At 32.2% G+C, this 20,768-nt stretch overlaps 1 protein-coding gene across 3 annotated transcripts in view; it reads right to left on the minus strand.

Moving 5' to 3' along the window:
- LOC118198319 (steroid receptor RNA activator 1-like) overlaps positions 1 to 20,768 on the minus strand; it is a 36,846-nt gene continuing 16,078 nt past the window's right edge. For 2 of the 3 annotated variants that reach the window (XM_035369968.2, XM_035369970.2), the window contains exons 4-6: positions 16,134 to 16,233; positions 5,671 to 5,741; positions 1 to 286 (exon numbers count right to left, since the gene is read on the minus strand). In XM_035369968.2, coding sequence (XP_035225859.2) covers positions 215 to 286; positions 5,671 to 5,741; positions 16,134 to 16,233 — 243 coding nt within the window. In that variant the 3' untranslated portion in view covers positions 1 to 214. The remainder of the gene's footprint in view (positions 287 to 5,670; positions 5,742 to 16,133; positions 16,234 to 20,768) is intronic. The other variant, XM_035369969.2, reaches the window with a different exon arrangement.

Here is a 20,768-nt window from a genome sequence, read left to right on the forward strand (position 1 = left end):
TTCCATTTTCAAGATAAATACTTTATTTCAGTATAAATAAAAGTGATGCACACTGAAAGTAATACATAATCAACATACAATTTTAACACTGTACATTAAATAAGAAGAAAGATGACATATTTACAAAATTTTATCTAAAAACTTTTGCGATAACTTTTATCACATCAGAAACAAATTGAAATATTCAAAGTTCATATCACTTCCAAGCAGAAATTCAACTTTGAAGATTCTGTTTCTGCTTCTCAATTTCAATTATGTGTTTCACACCAACCATCCATTGTTTAACCTATAAAAATAAATATAATTAAAAGCTGCATATTTTGCCAATTTATTCATATAATGGAACTTATAATAAAAATGATGCAAAAAGTGTATTTGTGCTGAGTAAATCAAATAGGAGGGGAAAATTAAGATATGAATTCGCTTTAATTCACAGTCATTTCATTTGCTTCAGTTAATTAATTCACAAACAAAATTGTTCTATTTTACAAAAATATGTCTTCAAGTACAGGTAACTCTTTCTTAGATACACAGAAAAGAAGACAGTTTCTTATGCTTATTATTACTTTATTTATTATTACTTTCTTTAGTACTTATCCAGCAAAGGTAAATCCTTAAGTATAACAGATAAAATATTGACAACAGTTACATAAAAGCGATTCTAAAACTATCATAATCCAATGCTTTTATGTTAGATCCAATGCTATGTTAGATTATCCCAATTTCAGTTCACTGGAAAAGACAACTAAACCAAGATTGGCTTGAGCTATCATTTTGTTTTTTTTTCTAACCAAGACTGACTTTTAGTGACCATTTTATTTCCCCACACCTGAAAAGTGTATTTTCTGAATGGGTTCCAATGATCTACTTGTCTGTGACTTGAGTGAAGTCAGTTTTCCTTAAAGAGACGTTTATGAATACATCCTTTCTCTTAGATAACTTTTGCATGCTTTGACACAATCAATTTTCCAACCAATAAATACCTATCGCAGAAGTTTGATTCTTCAACCAAATTTATGGAACAGCTTTTAACCTTATGGGCTCAAACACTTATAAGATCTATAAAAAGACAGAGTTTCTTGTATCTATTGTTCCCCCTTTTCAGGAAGCCCGTTGCTATTTGTAGCAATGGCTTTTGCATGTAATGTAATTCATGATTAGAACAGGGCTTTTACTTTACAGAAGGAAGGGAAATGTGGAGATTATCAATTAAACTTCAACTGCTTTCCCTTATGGGGGAAAAATTTAGAGGTGTAACTGACTCTAAATCAAACTACACAGTGGTATACAGAAGATAAAAAGATCATTTTATTTCTCCATATTAAAGCACATAGCTTTCTTTTTTAAATGTTTTATGCAAGTGTCTATAAAAATGTAAACAAAAATTCAATTTTATTATATTTTTAAGTTATGCTACAAAACTCCTCACTGTTTTGTTTATTTTGAAGATATTTTTAGTCTTTAGACTAATGAAGTCTCCATAAATTTGTTTCCCATATATTTCATGAACTTGTTTTCTTAAATTTACAAAAATTCGAAATTTCCTTAGCCAAAAAAAAAACACCATGCAGATGTTATTGTGCACAGAAAAGTTATATACTTTCAAGCTTTCCTTAGCCAAGGAGGAAAAAATGCAAATGTTAAAGTACACAGTAAAGTTACATACTACCAACTTTCCCTGTAATTTTTACTTTGTTTAGCTATGAATTGTTATAAAAAATATTCGAAATATAAAATTTTTCCCATGCAAGTACTGGTTAAAAATTAAAAGTTTAACATTACTGAAATGATTAAAACCTTAAACTGTACAGCAAAGTTGTAATTTAAACGCTGCAGAAAAGTTAATATATCAAGTCTAAATAAATATTATAAATTTGGCTGAAAATGTAATGCTTATGGGAAAAAACTGACAAGAAATTAGAATATGTGATGCTTTAATCAAAAATGACTACACTGTATTATTTATATTTATTCATTTATTTACAAAGTGCCTCTAATTTATTTTAAGTTCCATTTAAAAATTATGAGCAGAATAAAACAGTAAAAAAGAAGTTATAAATTATTTTCTGGAATAATATATTTGTTTTAACAATTAGGAAGGAGGATAATTTGAACAAGTAGCATTTTATGTGTTTATTAAAAAACAGAAAGTAAAATTATTTCTTGGTCAAGAACAACAAAAGGACTTTAATTCACTAATATATTAACTTATTTAATAGCACAAAACACATTGAAAAGCACCAGATTTACTCGTGAAATCCCTTTGTCCTTCTTCTAATAACTAATTTCACACCCTTAACCCTCAGAAGGCCAAATCATTCACTAACCTGTTTGCTTAAATAACTGAAATTCCATTTGAGATTCAGAAAAGATTCTTTTCCCCAATTCATTAGCGAACAAAGAGCTGTAAAAGTTCCAAAGTATTTCTAGTTTTTAACAAAGGAGCTGCCATTAGCGCCTGTGTGTATATTAAGTCACTTTAACCTAAAGATAAGGAACCATAAAAGAATCCTTTCTGGACAAGACTATTGCAGTTTGGGAAACTGCACCTTAGGCTATTGTGTACTTTAAGGGGAGGGTAAAAACAGCATGCGATCTTCGCCATTCGGGTAGCAAATGGTAATTTGAATGAAAGTTTGTCTTGGGTGCTTTAGTCGTAAAAACGTTACCTGTATTATCAAATAACGTATTTTACTTGTATTATCAAAATTATGGCAAATTTTTATAGCAGAAATAATTTTATATTGGAAGGGAAAAACTGTATTGTACACAATTTTGGAAAAAAAATGGGAAAGAAGTTACAGCACAGTTAACTGCTGTCTTGAATACCTTGTATTATTTATTGTTCTGGGTTTTATAATGTTACATATTTTAGCATTTCACAAACTCTTATAACAATACTTTCATATTTCTTCTCCAGTCAATATTCATTTCCGTTGCAGCATACTGCAATAAAACAAAGTAAAATTACTCCAAGAAATCTCGCAAAAAAAAAAAAAAAAAAAAAAAAAAAAAGGGAATATTCCAAAGTAATGCAAGGCTCTGTTTATGCTTTACAAATGCAGAATTCTGAAATTACAAAGATAAAAAGGGACGCACACGAAAAATTGGACCATAATACAAAGACCTTTGAAAGAGATTAAGTGGTTAAGTCTTCAGTATCATCAAACCTGACAGCTCACTCTGACTCTTTCAGATTAGAAAATTTGGGGGGGGGGGTCAAGGCCATTAAAATGGGCATCTCCCTCCTTTTAAACAGGGAATACTATGGCCAATAAAATGGCTGTCCTGTCCTGAAAAAGGTTAAGTTTGCTTCTTAAATTTGGTGGTATTACTAACTGGACTTTTGCTCTCTAAAGCCATTATAAAAACTTAACATTTAAGGAATCTTAAAAGTTGTAATAGAATTCCCTCGTTTATTTTGAAAAACTTTAAATATGCAAATGTATGTCCAGAACCAACACTTAAGTAAATAATGCCCGTAGTCACTTTATTCCATCACATTTTTCTCTGTATATTAATTCAGAAAAAATAAAAATTATCTCTCCCTAAAACCACTAGTTGACAGTGCCACCCTGGCTTGTATAGTGGTTAGTGACAGTGGTTACCATATCCATGGGCACAGATTTGAATCCCAGAGAAGTGTGTTTAAATGTTTAAGTTTGTTAAATGTCTTAAATGTTTGAAGTGTATAGCATTTTCATGGCATAGGAGAACTCAAAATACATAGCAAATCGAAAGTCCATTTAGTGGCTTTTGGCAGGAGACCCTTGGGTCTGTCTCCTAGGAATTCTCTCCCCAAACTGTGAGAGAACTTGGGCAAAGGCCAATGACAAATGCAATCCTGCACTGCAACAGCTAATAGTTTTATAGTGTAAGTGTTCATGTTTGAAAAATCACATAAGTTAATCTTTTTTTTGTTAGATAAGGTTAACAAAACAGATATAACATTTAATGAAAATAATATATGAAATTAGCATGTACTGCTAAATGATCAAAATCCCATAAGTTTACAGAAATCAAGGAGTATCAGAAATTTCAGTGTTGAAAAATAACAAAGTAAATGGAAGTATAAAAAAGCAGACCTTCAATGTATGACCTACCACAGTTAACATATATTTATTTCCACATGGAACAGTTTAATGCAGAAGTGTTTTGTGGAAGTAGATCAGAAATGGAAGGAAATACTTTTTACTCATACAGGGAAAGTAAGACCATTTCTTTGAAATGAGAATATTTATTTATTTATAGTAATTCACGCACAAAAATGAAATTACCAAAAAGGTAATGAAACAAAGAATAATATGAAACTTCCTAATAGGCAAAACTGCTGACTGAAACCCATTCTTAAACTGCAATTAAAAGAAACTTATTCTCCAGTTTTGCTTCCCATGCCCATTCCAGAATTATTATATATGTGACCATGTTTCTTTATGCAGTTTCTCTTTCCTTTAACACGAATGTACCCTTGCTAACCAAGAGTATGTGTTTCTTTTTATGATATACAGATCTCCCTTTTAACAACTGAAAGATGAAATACCAGATTTAACCACTTGCGCTAAAAAGACGTGCCACGCACGTCGAGATGCTTTTGTCTCAAACCGCGAGCGACGTCAACACCACGTCGATAGGCATTTATCGCAAAATTGAAAATAATGTGGTGCACACGTTGCCTAACAACGAGATTGTTTATTTCTCAAGTTACAGGTCTGGATTGCACTCGCAGAGGCGGAGCGGCATGACTGCTTGTTATATTACAGCGCACGGCACCGCAACAGTGAAGTTTAGTCGTAGCACAAGTGGTTAAGCATACTACAGCAAATGCTACCATATACAATAATAATTCTTTATGCAAGCTAGAGTATATGAAATTTTTAAAAGTATGACATATGAACTCCATTATAAAGATTTCACATAAGTGCTAAATTCATATAATTCTATTCATCAAAGTAAGTTCATATAATTTACAAATTAGTAGTTATGAATAAAGAAGTAAGACAATTTTATGAAGAATTACAATGTCTGAACTTTAGATTTGTATTTGAAAATGCATGAAGACAAGAAGCTAAAAATTCTAGATTTAAGGTATATGTCCCAAGGATAATAGGAGAGCTATTAGAGAATTTATGCTAGAAATAAAAAGTTGTGGAAATAGACGTGAAAATGCTTTTACTTCAAAACTTACATATTTTCTCCATAATTACTAATGTGTGTAAGAAATTCATACATAAAAACAAACATTTCATCAAAATCTATTCACATGGTAACTATTAAAACCTAAGTTAAAATTATTTTGTAAATTTATTTCATTTCCTTACTTTAGGCACATACTAACAGCATAAAAACTTGGGATTCGTAAGTTAATTGACTATGGGAAGGCACACTATAGCTATCTGCCTAAAGAAAATGATACCTTTGCAAATAACTTTTTAAAAGAAAACTAGCTTGTTTTCACTATGACAAAACTATGACCAGCCTGTTCACGAAAGAGTACATAGGATGAACTACTAATATTTAGTGATCTGTCCATTTGGTCACTGGTTCATAAACTTAAAGGAAATAAAAATTCACTTTTTAAAGATGCCTTTAATTCAAAACATTTCTCAAAAGCTGAAAGGTTTAAAAATCAATTCATCAGAAATATTTAAAAAAAATATAAAATATATTTACTTCCCGCACATGTTCAACCATTAAAATGCAATGTACTTTGGATGCAGCATCAACATTTCCCCTGGATAATTCTGCAAAGATAAATAAATATATAGAGAGATAAAATTTAAACCTATAAAGCTAAATCATAAGAGTTTTCCTTATGTTCACAATAATGATATCAATTTCAGTGTTAGATACCACATCTTAATACTTTAAAAACTCTTAAATGAAAATTCTAAAGAATTCCAAGAATGCTTCTTACTGTCATGTGAAACAATTTTAAATTTGTATTTACAATTTGTATAACAACCCTATATCAGCACAATCAAAATATTAAATGCCGTAAATTAAAGTCAATTAATATAATTGTTTAAGAAAATAATATCAAGAGTGCCATTTAGTTCTACATAAATTTTCAAAATAAGAAAAAGTTTGCAAATATAATAACAATTACATTGTATAATAATAATAAACAAATTTTCATATGCATAATATGATGGCTATCATGCCTCACTGTATTAAACTCTAAAAAATCACAGTTTGACTTACAAAGTGAAAGCAGCAAATTTACTAGTTAAAAAAATATTTGCATAATTGAATTAAAAATTATTAATTTTTTGAGCAACACTAAAAATGTTACAAATGATATGCAAAAGAACATTATTATTATTATGTTACATTTCATACCCAGAATGGTGATTACTTCTGTATAAAATACATTGAAGAGCCGAAAAACTGGTATAGGTGTACATATGCAAATAACAGAGGTATAGAACTGATCACAGTAAAGCCTGCCAATCGGCAGCACCTATAGAACACTAGAAATATCTGGCAAAATATTACATAGGTTACTGCTGTTACAATGGCAGGTCATCAAGATTTAAGTGAATTTGAATGTGGTGTTATAGTCAGCACATAAGAGATGGGAAATAGCACCTCTGAGGTAGTGATAAAATTTGGATTTTCGCATAAAACCATTTCATGAATATATTGTGAATATCGGGAATTTGGTAAAACATTAAATCTCCCACGGCACTGTGGCCAGAAAAAGCTCATGAAAGAACAGGTCCAACGACGTCTGACAAGACTCATTAAAAAAGACAGACACGCAACCCTTCCTCAAACTGTTGCAGATTTCAAAGTTGGGGCATCAACAAGTGCTAGTGTATGAACTGTTCAATGGACCATCATTGATACGGGCTTTTGGAGCCGATGGCCCACTCGTATATTATTGTTGGCTGTATGACACAAAGCTTTATGCCTCACCTCAGCCTCCCAACACTGCCATTGGACAGTTGATGACCGGAAACATTGCCTGATTTGATGAGTCTTGTTTGCAACTGTATCGGGTGGATGAACATGTACGAGTATGAAGACAACCTCATGAATCCATGGATTTTACATGTCAACAGGGGATTATTGCAGCAGGAGGCTCTGTCATGGTATGGTTTGTGAGCAGCTGGCAAGATATCAGACCCCTGATACATCTAGATACAACTTTGCCAGGTGACGGATAAACAAGCATCCTGTCTGATCACCTGCACCCATTCTAGATACAACTTTGCCAGGTGACGGATAAATAAGCATCCTGTCTGATCACCTGCACCCATTCATGTACACCGTGCATTCTGACGGACTTGGAAATTCCCAGCAGGACAGTATGACACCCCACACGTCAAGAGTTGTTACCAAGTGGCTCCAGGAACACTTGGCATCAATGAAGATGCATGAGGTAAGAGTTTTACATTATTTTTTGTTGAACCTAATACAACACTATTGTTTATTTTATTTCTAAAGTCTAATATGAAATCAATCTATTAATATAGTTTAAAGAACATAAAGATCACTAATCAGAACTATGATACATAAGTGTAGAACATTGTGATGTATAGTAAGGTGATAAAGAATTGAAAATATATACACAAGCAGACACAGACAGAAAATTCTAGAAACAACAACAAACAAACAAACAAAATTCCAAATATATGAACTTTATACTATAAATACAGTAATTTTAGATTACATTTCAGAAACACCCAAGGAGAAACCTTGGTCAAAGCATCAGAATATGAAATTTTAGCACTGCAACAGAAGCAGAAGTTGCAAAGCTTCTAATGAATGGCAAAGTCACCAGAAAGACAAATAAATGACACACAGCCTCTACAGACATAAAAAATAGCTTATATGCATTTAACCATGCCAAAATATTATATTCAGTTCTAGGTATTTTCCCCCAAATTTAAAATTTTCTTTTTTAGCTAATGATGTATTGATATTTTTCACAATTAACTTAGTTACTCATTAATGATAAACATATACTGAGCTACTACCTAATTACATTATTTAGAAACAAAAGAATAAAAAATTTGATGTGTTATTTTAAGGCCAGCATAAATAATTTTCCTAGTCATAAATTTAGAGTAACAAGTGAATGCATTTAGAAATAGAACTTCTCAAACATGCTTTGAAAACAGTTTACAAAAGCGTTAGAAGTTACCATTATTAATTGACCAAGATTATTTCGATTTTATATAAGTATTGTATGTGAATTTCTATTATATTTCTACTACATATTTTCAAAGTGCAACTAATTATTAATTATAAGACTAATTTTTGAATTTATTCTATGTAAACGGGAATATGTTTAAAAAATAAATGCAGCAGCATTACATATATGCATAAATATATTTTCACGAGAATGAAATTGTAAGATATTTTTTTATATAACTCACTTGTAGTACCCAAACAACATAATACAGTGGACACTCTAACCCAGCCTTTAAAATGAACTAACATTTTTGAGCAATGAAAAAAATTGAGTGATAATTTATAACATGCTTCTCTAAGAAAACTGCTAGTTAATTAGGTATCAAAATATCTTAATTTTGGTATCAACAAAATATTTCAAGTATTAAACAAATTAAGAAACATATTTCCAGCAGGAAAACTATTCTTACACAGAAAAAATTTCATTCTAGTTTCAACACATTGTGTAGCTTACCTTATATGTTCAATTGACAAAAAAAAAGTTTGAATTATTCACTTTGGTCTTAGTAAGCTCTTAGTAAATTTTTCATTATGCCCTGTCTGAGCAACATGCAAAGTATAAAATTCTCACATGGAAACCACATGATTACCTTTACAGCTTATTAAATTATACACGTTTTGCTGCATTTCATTTAAAATTATTTTCTTAAATTACCCTAACTGGAATAACCGATCGCTCAAGGCAAGTTGAAAATGACATCAAAAATTACAAATTTAAAAATGAAATAGCCCAGTCAATTTTTGTGATACGGGAATCCAATTTATTATAATCTAATTCTTTCATAATGAGCGTAAAACTTTCCAACACATAAGTATAGGAACCGGGATACGTAATATGAGCAAATACATGTTATATGCATACTCAATACGAAGGTTATCATTACTCACTGTATTAAATTCTCAATAACCACACTTTGGCATAAAAAGAGAGAGAAGTAAATTTACTTGTTAAAAACCATTTGCAAAACTGAATTAAAAGAATATTATCTTTTTTGAACAATGCCAAAAAATGTTATACTAATTTACAAGTAATGCACAACAGATTAGATATAAATTTAGATAGAAAGTGATTTACAAAGAAATTTTTTGTTATTTGTCAAAAACTAACTTTTTTTTAAAAACCTCACATCGCCAAAACATGAATATTTTCATTATTTCAAACACTTCTGTAACTTAACCACCAACAATTGTGAAAATAAAAAACGGGTAAGTGGCAGGTGTGTATGTGCATATATATATATACTATATAAAGATATAAAGTATGAAATTTAGAACTAATTTTTCACAAAGCCCAAAAATTTTAATTCATAAGTAATAAATTTCAAATAATCCTATAAACATTTAAAAAAGAAAAAAAATTTTAAAACCAAAACTCTTCAAACAAGCAATACCTGAATTCAAAATATTAAAGAAATTTAAAGAAACACGAGCATAATAGAAAAGGATTTTAATCAACTTTAATGTGACTTCGTCAGGACAAGGAACACTGAAATCTCTCTTCCACAAAAATCCTTGCATTTCTGTATCCAGAATTAGCTGATGAACCATTTCAGTGTATTTTAATTATCATAGTTCACCTGAAAATTCTGGCTCCTCCCCAAAGCAAGGAAAAACGAAGTAAATTCTAATTAGAATCTTGTACCTTAAATAAAGAGTATTCTATTTAAAGAATGTTAAATGTTAGTCAAATAATAAAATACTTCAGTGAGAAATTCAAATCAGAATTTTACCTTTAAACAAATAGCACATAATCCAAGGAATTTAAAACGTAAGTGAAATTATAAAACTTTAGTGAAAAGACTTAATTTAAAACTCACAAGAAGTAATTAAAAATCTTCCAGCACTTTCATTTAGAGTGAGTGAGTGAGTGAGTGCACCGCTATGATGGCTTCCGACCACGGACATGAACCAAACGGAATTATATGCCATCACGGCGGGGAAGACTCCAGAGTAACAAGGTTGAATATTATAAACTAATAACAGTTTTTACATATTGTTAACTGCAAGGCACTAAGCGTTATTCTGGTTATCTGCTTTAAGTTCTGAACTTTTGAAACATTATAATATTATCCACGGTTGTTTCTGCTTAGGCAGTGTCCTGAGATTTTCTCTATTTTATCAAGGGCTATTCTGTTTTTGAGTGTGTTAGTCGTCCACATTGCCCAGGCACAGTCCGCTGGTTTCTTCAAGTGCCAGGTTCTTGTTTGTACACAATGGAAGTAATAATGGTCCGTGTCGCCTTCCTCTCCGCATTCGCAGAAAGGAGTATCCCTAAGTCTGAATCTGTTCAGGTATACTGGGAATGGTCCATGACCTGTCAAGAACTGTGTTAGGCTAGCACAGTGGGTCTTTATTTCCATGTTAACTTTTGGCAGTAAGCGAAATGTCCTTCGTCCTACCTCTGCCTCTGTCCATCTACTTTGCCAATTTTGTAGCAGACTTGTCAAAGTTGTTCGCTTAATATGAGACCAAGGAAGTTTAGTTGGTCTTTCTCATATATCCATGCAGTTGGCTGCCTGCTTGGCCAGTAGGTCAGCGGCTTCATTGCCTTGAATCCCTGTGTGAGCGGGAACCCATTTTAAAGTGGGTCTTTGCGAAATAGGCATTGTCAGAAGCTGTTTATGAATTCTGTATACCAATGGACTCCGGCTGTTTTGACTTGCGATAGCCGCCAGACTTGATGCCGAATCACTGAGTATGGAGGATTTCTCCTGTTGACATGTGTTCGCATATCTAATTGCAGCACTGATAGCTAGAAGCTCTGCTTGGTATACTGAGTTGTTCGAGCCTAATTTCCTTTTCCACTCGAATGTTACAACTCCATTTTCTAGTCTACAGAAGGCGCTGCCCGTGCCGTTCTCAGTTTTGGAGCCATCTGTGAAAATGTTATTACTGTACCTCTGAATTGGTTGGTCGTTTGTACTGATACCGTCAGAGAGATTGAAAGCTGCAGGTTGAAAGTTATTGCAGTTGTTTTGCTCCTCGTAGTCCGAGTGGTGATAATTATGACCCCAGAGTGTTGAAATTTGACCCAGCCTGGTAACCCTTACGATAGCTGCCTCCCTTTCTACTATCAAATTTAGGGGAGGAATTTCCTGCTAGTTGTTGTAGGGCTAGTGTTGACGTGGTACGGTAGGCCCTGCATACTTGAAGTAGCTGCTGTCTCTGAATAGAGAGCAGGGATCTTTTCATATGAGAGGTAAGTTCGCCACCCCAGATTGCTGCTCCATAAGTTATTACTCTTTCTGTAATGGTTCTATGCCAAATTTTTAGTAGCTTAGATGAGATACCCCATTTATGTGAAGTCATGCGTCTCATGTTGTTGCTTAGGATGCTAATTCCGAGTCTTAAGATTCCTGACATGTGGCATCCAAGAAAGTCTGTTGTCGAGTAATAGCCCAAGATATTTCAATTGGAGGAAACATTTTACCGGTATCCCATGGAGTTTAATGCTTGGGTTGCGTCTTAGCTGCCTGCTGCGTCCTATGAGCAAAGTTTTAGTTTTCTCTGCCGAAATCTGAAGCTTATGTGCTCTGGCCCATTGGGAGAACAGATCAAGACAGTATTGAGATCTCATTTCGAGGTTACTCCTTCCTGCCACAACTAGCATAAAATCATCCGCATAGGCTATGATTCGAGCGTATTCTACGCTCTCAAACTGACGAAATGCCGAGTTTGCCACTATATTCCACAGTGTTGGTCCAAGGCATGACCCCTGTGGGCATCCTCTAGGAACTAATAAATAAAATCGTTACAGTAGTGATGTACAGGTTTGCCAATTTCTTCATTGGCAAAACAAAAATACCTTGGCAAGAAAGCAATCACTCAACAGGCTAAAAATTGGAACTAAAGATGGAATTTTAAAACCAAAAAAGCTTTTTAATACTTCCTATGGAAATTTTAATTTTGACAAAGAAATAGATACTAAATTAAAATGAAATTTAAGTAAATTGTGACTCTTTTTTTAAAAAATGTGCATAAAGACTATCATTCAGTGTAAAACTTTAATTAAATTTTTAAAATCAATTATTATTTAAAAAAAAGTAAACCGAAAAAGGTGCCCCAAAAGTGGTAAAAATGTTTTTAATAATTGTTTTGTAGATATGAGTAGAAAATCCATAAAGTTGAATTTTAGGTTTTTTTATTTAAAATTACAGAAAAAGGTAAAAGAAAGCTTGAAAAAGGAAGTATAGGAACTAGTGTCAAAAAAGAAAAATGTCTTCACGTCATGGGCTTATCATGACAACTTTGAATATACTAGGAGGACCTTGTTTAATAACAGAATAGTAATCAAGAGAAAAATAATAATAAAAAAAATTAAAATAAACAAATAAAAAATAAAATCCTATAAACCCTTTAAAAGAGCCTTCTTTATCCGTCTCTTTTGGAACATTCAAATAAAAAATTCATACTTTTAAAAAGTATTATAGGATGTAGACACCAGACTTTTTAAAAAGCCTTTTAATGAATTTTAAAGGAATTTTTTCTTTTAAGATTTTGGTGAGAATTAGAATTTCTTCTTTTTGTGTTTTTATTTCAGTGCAAACTTCTTTAATTCTGCTAATTTAGTTAAAAATAGTATTTGCAATAACTTTTCTAGATATGTTGGAGTTCCAATTTATAAGTTTATTAGTAGAAAAATTAAAATCTTTTCTTTTAACGAAAAGTTTAATTTCTGTTAGATTGTTAATACTGGATCAAGATAAACTATTTCTGTTTGGTTTTTGTTGGCCTTAAGTTTTAAACAATTTGGGGAGATGTTGATTTTTTTTTTTTTTTTTTTTTGATGAGATTATAATTGTTGAAAGTAATAACGTCATCACTATATCTATAAGTGTGTTCAAATTTATTGAAATCGTTATCAGAAAGGCTCTTTAGGAATTTGAATTCTTTAGAAATAAGTTACAAAGATGAGTGGAATATGACCTTCCCATTGGAATTCCTTGCTTTGCAGGCAAAGAAATTTTTAATGTTTAATACAGTTATTGTAAAGCGAAACATGTAGAAATTCTTTCCATTTTTGTAAATCCAGAATATGAAGTATTTCAGGAAAAATTTCTGTCACTTCTAAAAGAATTTCATAGATTTCTTTAAGTGGCAGAGACATGTAGAGGTTTTCAAAAGCAGTTACTATTGTAAATTTTGAGATTTGTAACTTCCTCAATGATTTTCAAGTTGTCATTAATAATCCAGCAGAAGTTATTGTCGGCTTTAACTTGTTCAAAAACTATATTACAAATAGTTTTTAAGTATATTGGTAAAAATATTAACAAAATTATTCTTGAAGTTTCTGGTTCTTTGCTATAAATCTAAATTTGACAGTATTTTAATGAAATTTTGGTAAGACATATAAAGGTTAGAAAATTTCTTATTTGTAGTGAAAAGAGAAATTCTCCATTTTTTGTGAAAAGCAGAAATTCTGTTAATAACAGTTCTTTCTTTATTTTTGCAGGTACAAGAATTTTTCAGTTCATTTTCAATTATTTAAAAAAATGTTTTGTAATTATATATATGTGTGTGTTCATTAATTATTTTGTGAGTTTTAAATAAAAGCTTACTTCTTAAAAACTTTATTTTTTTATTATTATTTCCTAAGTTTTGTTAATTCAATGGTATTAATGGACTATGAAATGAAGCAAAACAAATTAGATCAAAAGTAAGTTTAACTGCATTAAAAGTTGGTCCACTTAGGAATAACAGATAAATTAACACAAACTAAATTGTTGTTAGGATTAATAAGGGTTAAATTTATCAGAAATGGGCACAATTATCTGCTTAAAAATAAGGCCTCTATATACAAGTAGTAGTAGAAGTAGTATATAGTAATAATTTGAGTATACGGGCCCAAAGGCCAAAAATGTAAGCCACAAAATCTGAAATATTCTGAAGCAGTAACAGCAATAAAGTAAAGAGTAAATAACAAGTCCCAGAACAAAAGTAAAATTTCAGGTAAATCATAGGGAGGAACTCCTTTAATGATACAAAACACCATAAATAAACTGATACACTACAGTTCTAATTCAATACTTTTCTGTAACATATTGCTGGCTGCCGTATGAATGGGCTCAAGTTCAAATCTTGAGAAAACTTGGATGTTTGTAAATGTATACTGTCTTTGCATCAAATGGGCAGTTAAAATACAGGCTAGCCAAAAGTCTTCTCAAGTAAGTTTCTCAAGAGGGGTGGAAGACCCTTGGACCTGTCCTCGCAGATTTCCCATCAATATTAGGGCAGAAATAGGCAATCTCTCAGATGATTGCTGGAAATTTAGCATTGTGGCTGGTCATCCTAGATAGGTTTCACTGCAGTTGTTTAAAAATCAATGAGTTTCACATTTTGATCTATGAAAATTTACATGGTAGAAATCTGTTATCAAATTTTATATTAAATTAAAACATCTTTCATGGAAACATGTATAAGAAGGCTAAAAAAAACCTATTTCAACTTTTAGTTCATAAAATACTATCCCAGACTTGTACTTAATGATTACAAAATTTCTTAAAATATGGCAGGAAATTTTATAAAAACAATTTCAACATTGCAGACATGAATGTTCTGAAAATATAAAATCTCTTTATATGGTCTCTATAGCACAAAAATTGCAATTAGTTAAGTACTTAATACACCACAATTAGAGAAAACAAAGATTAACATGTCTCAATGTGCAAAATATGCAGATATTCAAAAATGAATCAACTTTTATAATTTTCACATTCTCTCATTGACTTCAATTCAACTTTTGGATCATTTCTTCATCAAAATACTTATTGGTACTAAAGTACAATAAGTATTTCATAAAGTGTACTTTATCTTCTGAAAGCATTAGGATACCAGCAAAATCTGCAGAGACATTGGAGTTTTTTAATTAAACTAATTAAATCACAATGAATGTTTTACTATATGGAGTTTCCTTTACCAATATTACATAATATTTTACTTCTACAACAGAATTACAACTTCAACAGAATTTTGAAATATTTCTTAAATGATCAATTCTTAAAACAAAAACATAAAATAACAGGCAAATAGATAAATGACATAAATTGACTCAAACACTGAGAAAATAGTACCTATAAAGTAATCAAACTATTTCTATCAACTAGATTTATCATACATTGCATCAACATGCAAGCAATACATATATTTAAAAAAAAAAAAAAAAAAAAAAGAAAAGAAAAGAAAAGAAAAGAAATTAAGCCATTTAAAAGTTTCCAGTGTTAAAAAAGTGTTGTGAAACTGACATAAACTTGCATTAAAAAGTATGTAAATGTCAACACAAACTGTGCCACATTTGGCACTGTGACACCATTTTGGAATTTTTGAAAAATCTATTTTTTTTCAAAAAATTTCCTTTGGGTGATCAAAAATTTCATATTTAGTAATTTTTATTTACTATTTATGTGGAATTAACAATTAATCATAATTAATATTTTTAATGTATAAAATCAGCTACATTTTTTAAAACCAGATAGCAGATGACCAAGAATAACAGATAATCTTTATTTGAAGAGATGGATTCATGGAAGCTAAGTTCCAATTTATGTTGGACATATGCAAAATAATGATGATATTTTCTTCATCTACTTATGCCAAGAGATAGACAAGAAATATTGGATAGGCTGCACGGAAGGAGAATGTACATTCATAGAATCTGTTCCATTAGAAAATCAAACATCAAACAAAATTACTAATGTACAGTAGATATAATATTTCAATTAGTGTTAGGAAACAGCATTTAATAAATGCAGAAAACTGGTTCTGTAAGGGCACACTAAATAACTTCATATCCCTTTCAAAAATTCCAGAATATATATAAATGAAAATTTTAAAATGATATAAAATTATTTGACATAGAAATTTTAACGTAAACATAAATAAATGTCTTAAACAATTATATTCAAAAATTTATAATGAACAATATGAATAAGTCAAACCTTTTGCTAATTTGAACATCATGTTCTTCACTTCTTTACTAATTGTTGAATTCCAGGATCTCTGCATTATGTCTAGTCTATGATCTATTTCCTTCATGGTCTGCAAAGAAAAATCTACATAAATTTAGATTTAAACGGGCAGTGTTCTAAATTTTGAAATATCATACTTGTTAACATTGGACATATATAAAAACAGGGGGTTCTCATATGAAAACTGCGTGGTTTTCTTGCTATGCAATGATGCCATTTTAATATAATTCTACATTAATTTAAATTCACTTTATGATGCTCATTTCAGGTAACTGAACTATTTATAACATGATTAACTTATTTTACTCTATAACTGTCTTACATTTTTATGCAGAGAAAATCCTAAGTATGAAGAGAAAGTTTTTATTTTAAAAGCATTTTTAAATACAATGAAATTAAAACTAATAATTAATGTACAAACTATTGTATGGATAAATGTAGCAATGTACCATATATAACAAAAATAAATACAAATGCTAACTTATTAAACCTTGCTTAAGTTTTCATTAAAAGTTTTACAAATGTCTACATTAGATCAAGATAATTCAGATGAAATAAAATTTAATAAAAATAGATTACACTGAAAACACCTAGCACAGGGAAACAAAATTTGAATAATGTAAGTTTCATTATTCAACAAATTTATTTCTATAAAACATTTTCCTCACTTAAAGTTAAAAATTAAAAACTCGGAAATTCGGTTATCTACTGAGATGATCTGCTGTAGTAAAGGTGAAAATCAGGAAGCCTCCTAGTAAACATGGGAGAGTTGGCAGCTATGGAAATACGTTTATGTACACCAAACCGAAATCATATGAACAGCTGCAGAGAATTATTCACCCATGGCTAATTATGGGAACTGAAATAGTAGTTATCTGATATACACTGGCAAAGTATAACATAAGGCATGTCAACCTTCAAACATGAATAAGTACACTGTCTACTGTATAGCACTGCTATTGTGTCTGTCATTACACTATGTGCACAAGAGATGGAACATAGTTCCATGCATTACTAAGGTAAAAGTATTAATGTCAAACGAGCAGAACTAGACACAGATTCAGTCTAATTCTGTTTATTGACATTTATATCAGCAAAAACAAGCTAACTGAACAAATTCTAAGATGGTTTGCTAATCCAGAGACTGTGAAAGAAACATGCAAAGTCAAAAAGCATAAATTCGATTAGGTTATTTGAACACGACAAATAACATGAGAGCTATCGAGCTAAGGGATGCATTCATAGAGGACTTTTAAATGGAAATTGCTTCGTATTTATATTACACATGAGGAAAAACTAGAAAAACAAACATTAAGCAAAAGCTTAGGTCATCAAGGAAAGCTGACACTACAAAAAGGTATTTAAGGACTCAAGGATACATAGGAACACACCACAAAACTGTCCATTGCCAGTTTTACCACACAATATATAAGCTAAATTAAGACCGAGAGAAGAAATGGGGGGGGGGGGAGTATAAATATATATGGGGACATTAAAATCATTTAAATGCTTTAAATGCCTCCAAAAGTCTTAAGCCAGCTCATTCAGCCAGCAAAAGTCCTTGAGCCAGCTCATTCACCTCCGTTTGAAATATTGCTGAGTGCTCTTAATCAGTCACCACTGGTGGGGATTCCATAATAAGGAAAAAATTCATTAAATGTTGAAGAAGCATAAAATAATATATGTGAAGAAATATGCCTACAAACAGCAACCTTTTTTTAAACCGAAAAATGCACAAATGTGAGAAAAGATATAAATTAATATAATTCTTTAATAAAATATAACATTTCAAATCAACTAATTTACCAAAAAAACGAACTATGAGGAGAAATCTCAAAAAAGCACTAATACAGGACTATATTGATTGACACAAAGCTGTAAATACTATTTGAGATAAGTCTACATTGCAGCATTTCTCTGGTGATGCACCAGCAAAAATTTACCAATAACGTGTTTACCAGTACTATTAATTTAGCTATTCAGAAAAATTAAAATTTGAGAAAGTGAATTCCTTGGATTACTCAGTTTTAATGAACACTGATACTCACATACTTTCTCATCAACCATTTTCAACCAATAAAAAATGTCACTATACAGTGTGATTTAGAACCAATTATGGATAAGTATGATGTCACAACATACTCATAAGAACACTGTCTTGGTTTTATGTAACTCCAATTAATCTTCAATAAGCCAGTTTACTTTTAGTAAAGGAGAATAAAAGCTAACATTTTTTTTTCTTTTTTTCATTATGGAAAATAACAATGAAATTTGGAATCTATTTTCTATGGATTCTATGGGTTCTTTTCTATTTCTATGGATTTATTTTCAAAGTTATGGGATTCTTCAAAAAAAAAAAAAAAAAAAAAAAATTAATCAGCATGATAGGAGACTTTATTTGAAAATGCATAACTGATGCAAGTTTGAATTCATATTTTTAAAAGCTTTTTAAAGCCTATATCCATAACTTGTATTTGTTCATTACCCAGATACGTAGGTTGATTAAAAAAAAAAAAGTTTACAAGCAGAAGCATTTGAAACGTAATAATTGTGGAGCGAATATTTCCACTCAGGTGATTGACAGATGGCGCTATTTGTCCTACAGCGGTTCTACGAGTAAGTAGCGTCAGTACGCAGACACTTATGAGTGGCAGTAATGGCACGACATCTAGAAAAGTGGTCTCGCGTAGAGGTATGAGCTGTAATTCGATTTTCATGGGCCAAGAATGTGGCTGCATCCGAAATTCACAGACAAATCATTGAGGTATACGGGGACAAAGCAATGAGTAGACAACAGGTAGCGAAATGGTGTCGTTCTTATCAAGCGGGCAGGGAGCATGTGGGAAAACCGCTATATGGAAGCGAGCGGCCGTCCAAGTTCTTCAAGGACGGATATCAACACGCCACGTGTTGAAGAAATCATCCAAAGGGATCGACGAGTAACCGTGCATGAGATTGCCTCAGAGTTGGACCTGAGTTATGGTAACGTTCAGCATATCGTAACCGATGAGTTGCGATATTCCAAAGTTTGTGCCCGCTGGGTTCCACGTGCATTTTGCGCAGAGCATAAGGCCACTCGAATGATGTGCAGCCTCACATTTCTTCAGCGATACCATTCAGACGGCCAACACTTCATTGATCACATCGTTACCGGTGATGAAACATGGCTTCATCACTTCACCCCCACATCCAAAAGAGCCACGATGGAGTGGAAACGCGCTGGATCACCGACGAGGAAGAAGTTTAAGGTCAGACACTCTGCCGATAAAGTGATGGTAACCGTTTTCTGGGATACGACTAGTGTTATCCTAATCGAGCATTTGGTGCGTGTCCATACCATTAAGGTCAATCGTTATTGTGCCATCTTAATGAAATTGCGTAAAGCCATCCGACGCAAACGGCCTGGATTACTGAGCAAAGGCATCATTCTTCTGCATGACAATGCCAGGCCCCATACAGCTCGCCAAACTCAGGAATTGCTGCAAAGTTTCAAGTGGGAGGTCTGGAATCACCCCCATACAGCCCCGATTTGGCTCCAAGTGACTATTTCATTTTTCCGGTATTGAAGCGATACTTATCCGGAACGCGGTTCACCTCAGACGATGCAGTGAAAACAGCTGCCGAGAAATGGCTCAATGAGCAGGGTTCTGATTACTACCAAGACGAGATAAACAAGTTGGTCGAACGTTCTGACAAATGCCTAAACAGGTTTGGCGACTATATGGAAAAGTGAAGGCCAGATGTGTCTCTTGATTCCCATTTGTATCTTGTTAATAAATACTTTTTCATTTGCCTTGTAAACTTTTTTTTGGATCACCCCTCGTATATAAAGTTCGTTTATATAGGGTGCAGCAGCGTTCATAGTAGGATATTAAAAGCACACCATAAGGCAGTAACTGTAATTTATTTATTACCTCTTATGTTAATTAATAGTTAAAGCTTTGTCATTTACTAATGTGTAAGTCATTGTCCATTGCGTGAATGAATTTTTGAATATGATGCTCCCTCTGGACAACTCATTCATCTAGGCGGCGTTGGAAGCTTGCCATAACTTGGCTTAACGAATTCCCTGGGACATTGCCGACGGCAGTTCGGATGCGATCTTTCAACTCAGGAATGGTCGCACAACGTGTTCGGAAAACTTCTTGCTTCAGGTTCCCCCAAAGTCGGCACATGAAAGATCAGGTGAGCGAGGCGGCCAGGAAGTGTCACCAAAACGGGAAATTACCTGGAAATGTCTGTCGCAATGGTCCGTCCAGCTGGAACTTTAACATGACGTCCCAAGTTAAAATGTTGCCGAAATAGACGCTGGGTAGCAATAACAGAGTAGTTATTCTTGAAATAACTTTCAACAGCAAAGGCACGATGCTGTGCGCTCCAACGATCCATATCACTGTCACACTCAAAATGGCAGCTCATTAGTACACAAATGCGGCACGAGATGGCGCGCATTCATGCAGTACATCATTGTGCTACGCAAGTCAAATTATGCTATGAAAGCTGCCGCACCCTATATTTCCACTAAAATGATAAGTACAACTTTGGAAGAATCTGCCAACTTTTGTGGTCAACAGAAAACAACCTAAGTACCATAAAGTTAAAAAT

The sequence above is a fragment of the Stegodyphus dumicola genome, chromosome X1 (assembly GCF_044657685.1).
Source record: "Stegodyphus dumicola isolate Sdum_Otavi_A_Nest chromosome X1, ASM4465768v1".
Taxonomy (NCBI): Eukaryota; Metazoa; Arthropoda; class Arachnida; order Araneae; family Eresidae; genus Stegodyphus; species Stegodyphus dumicola.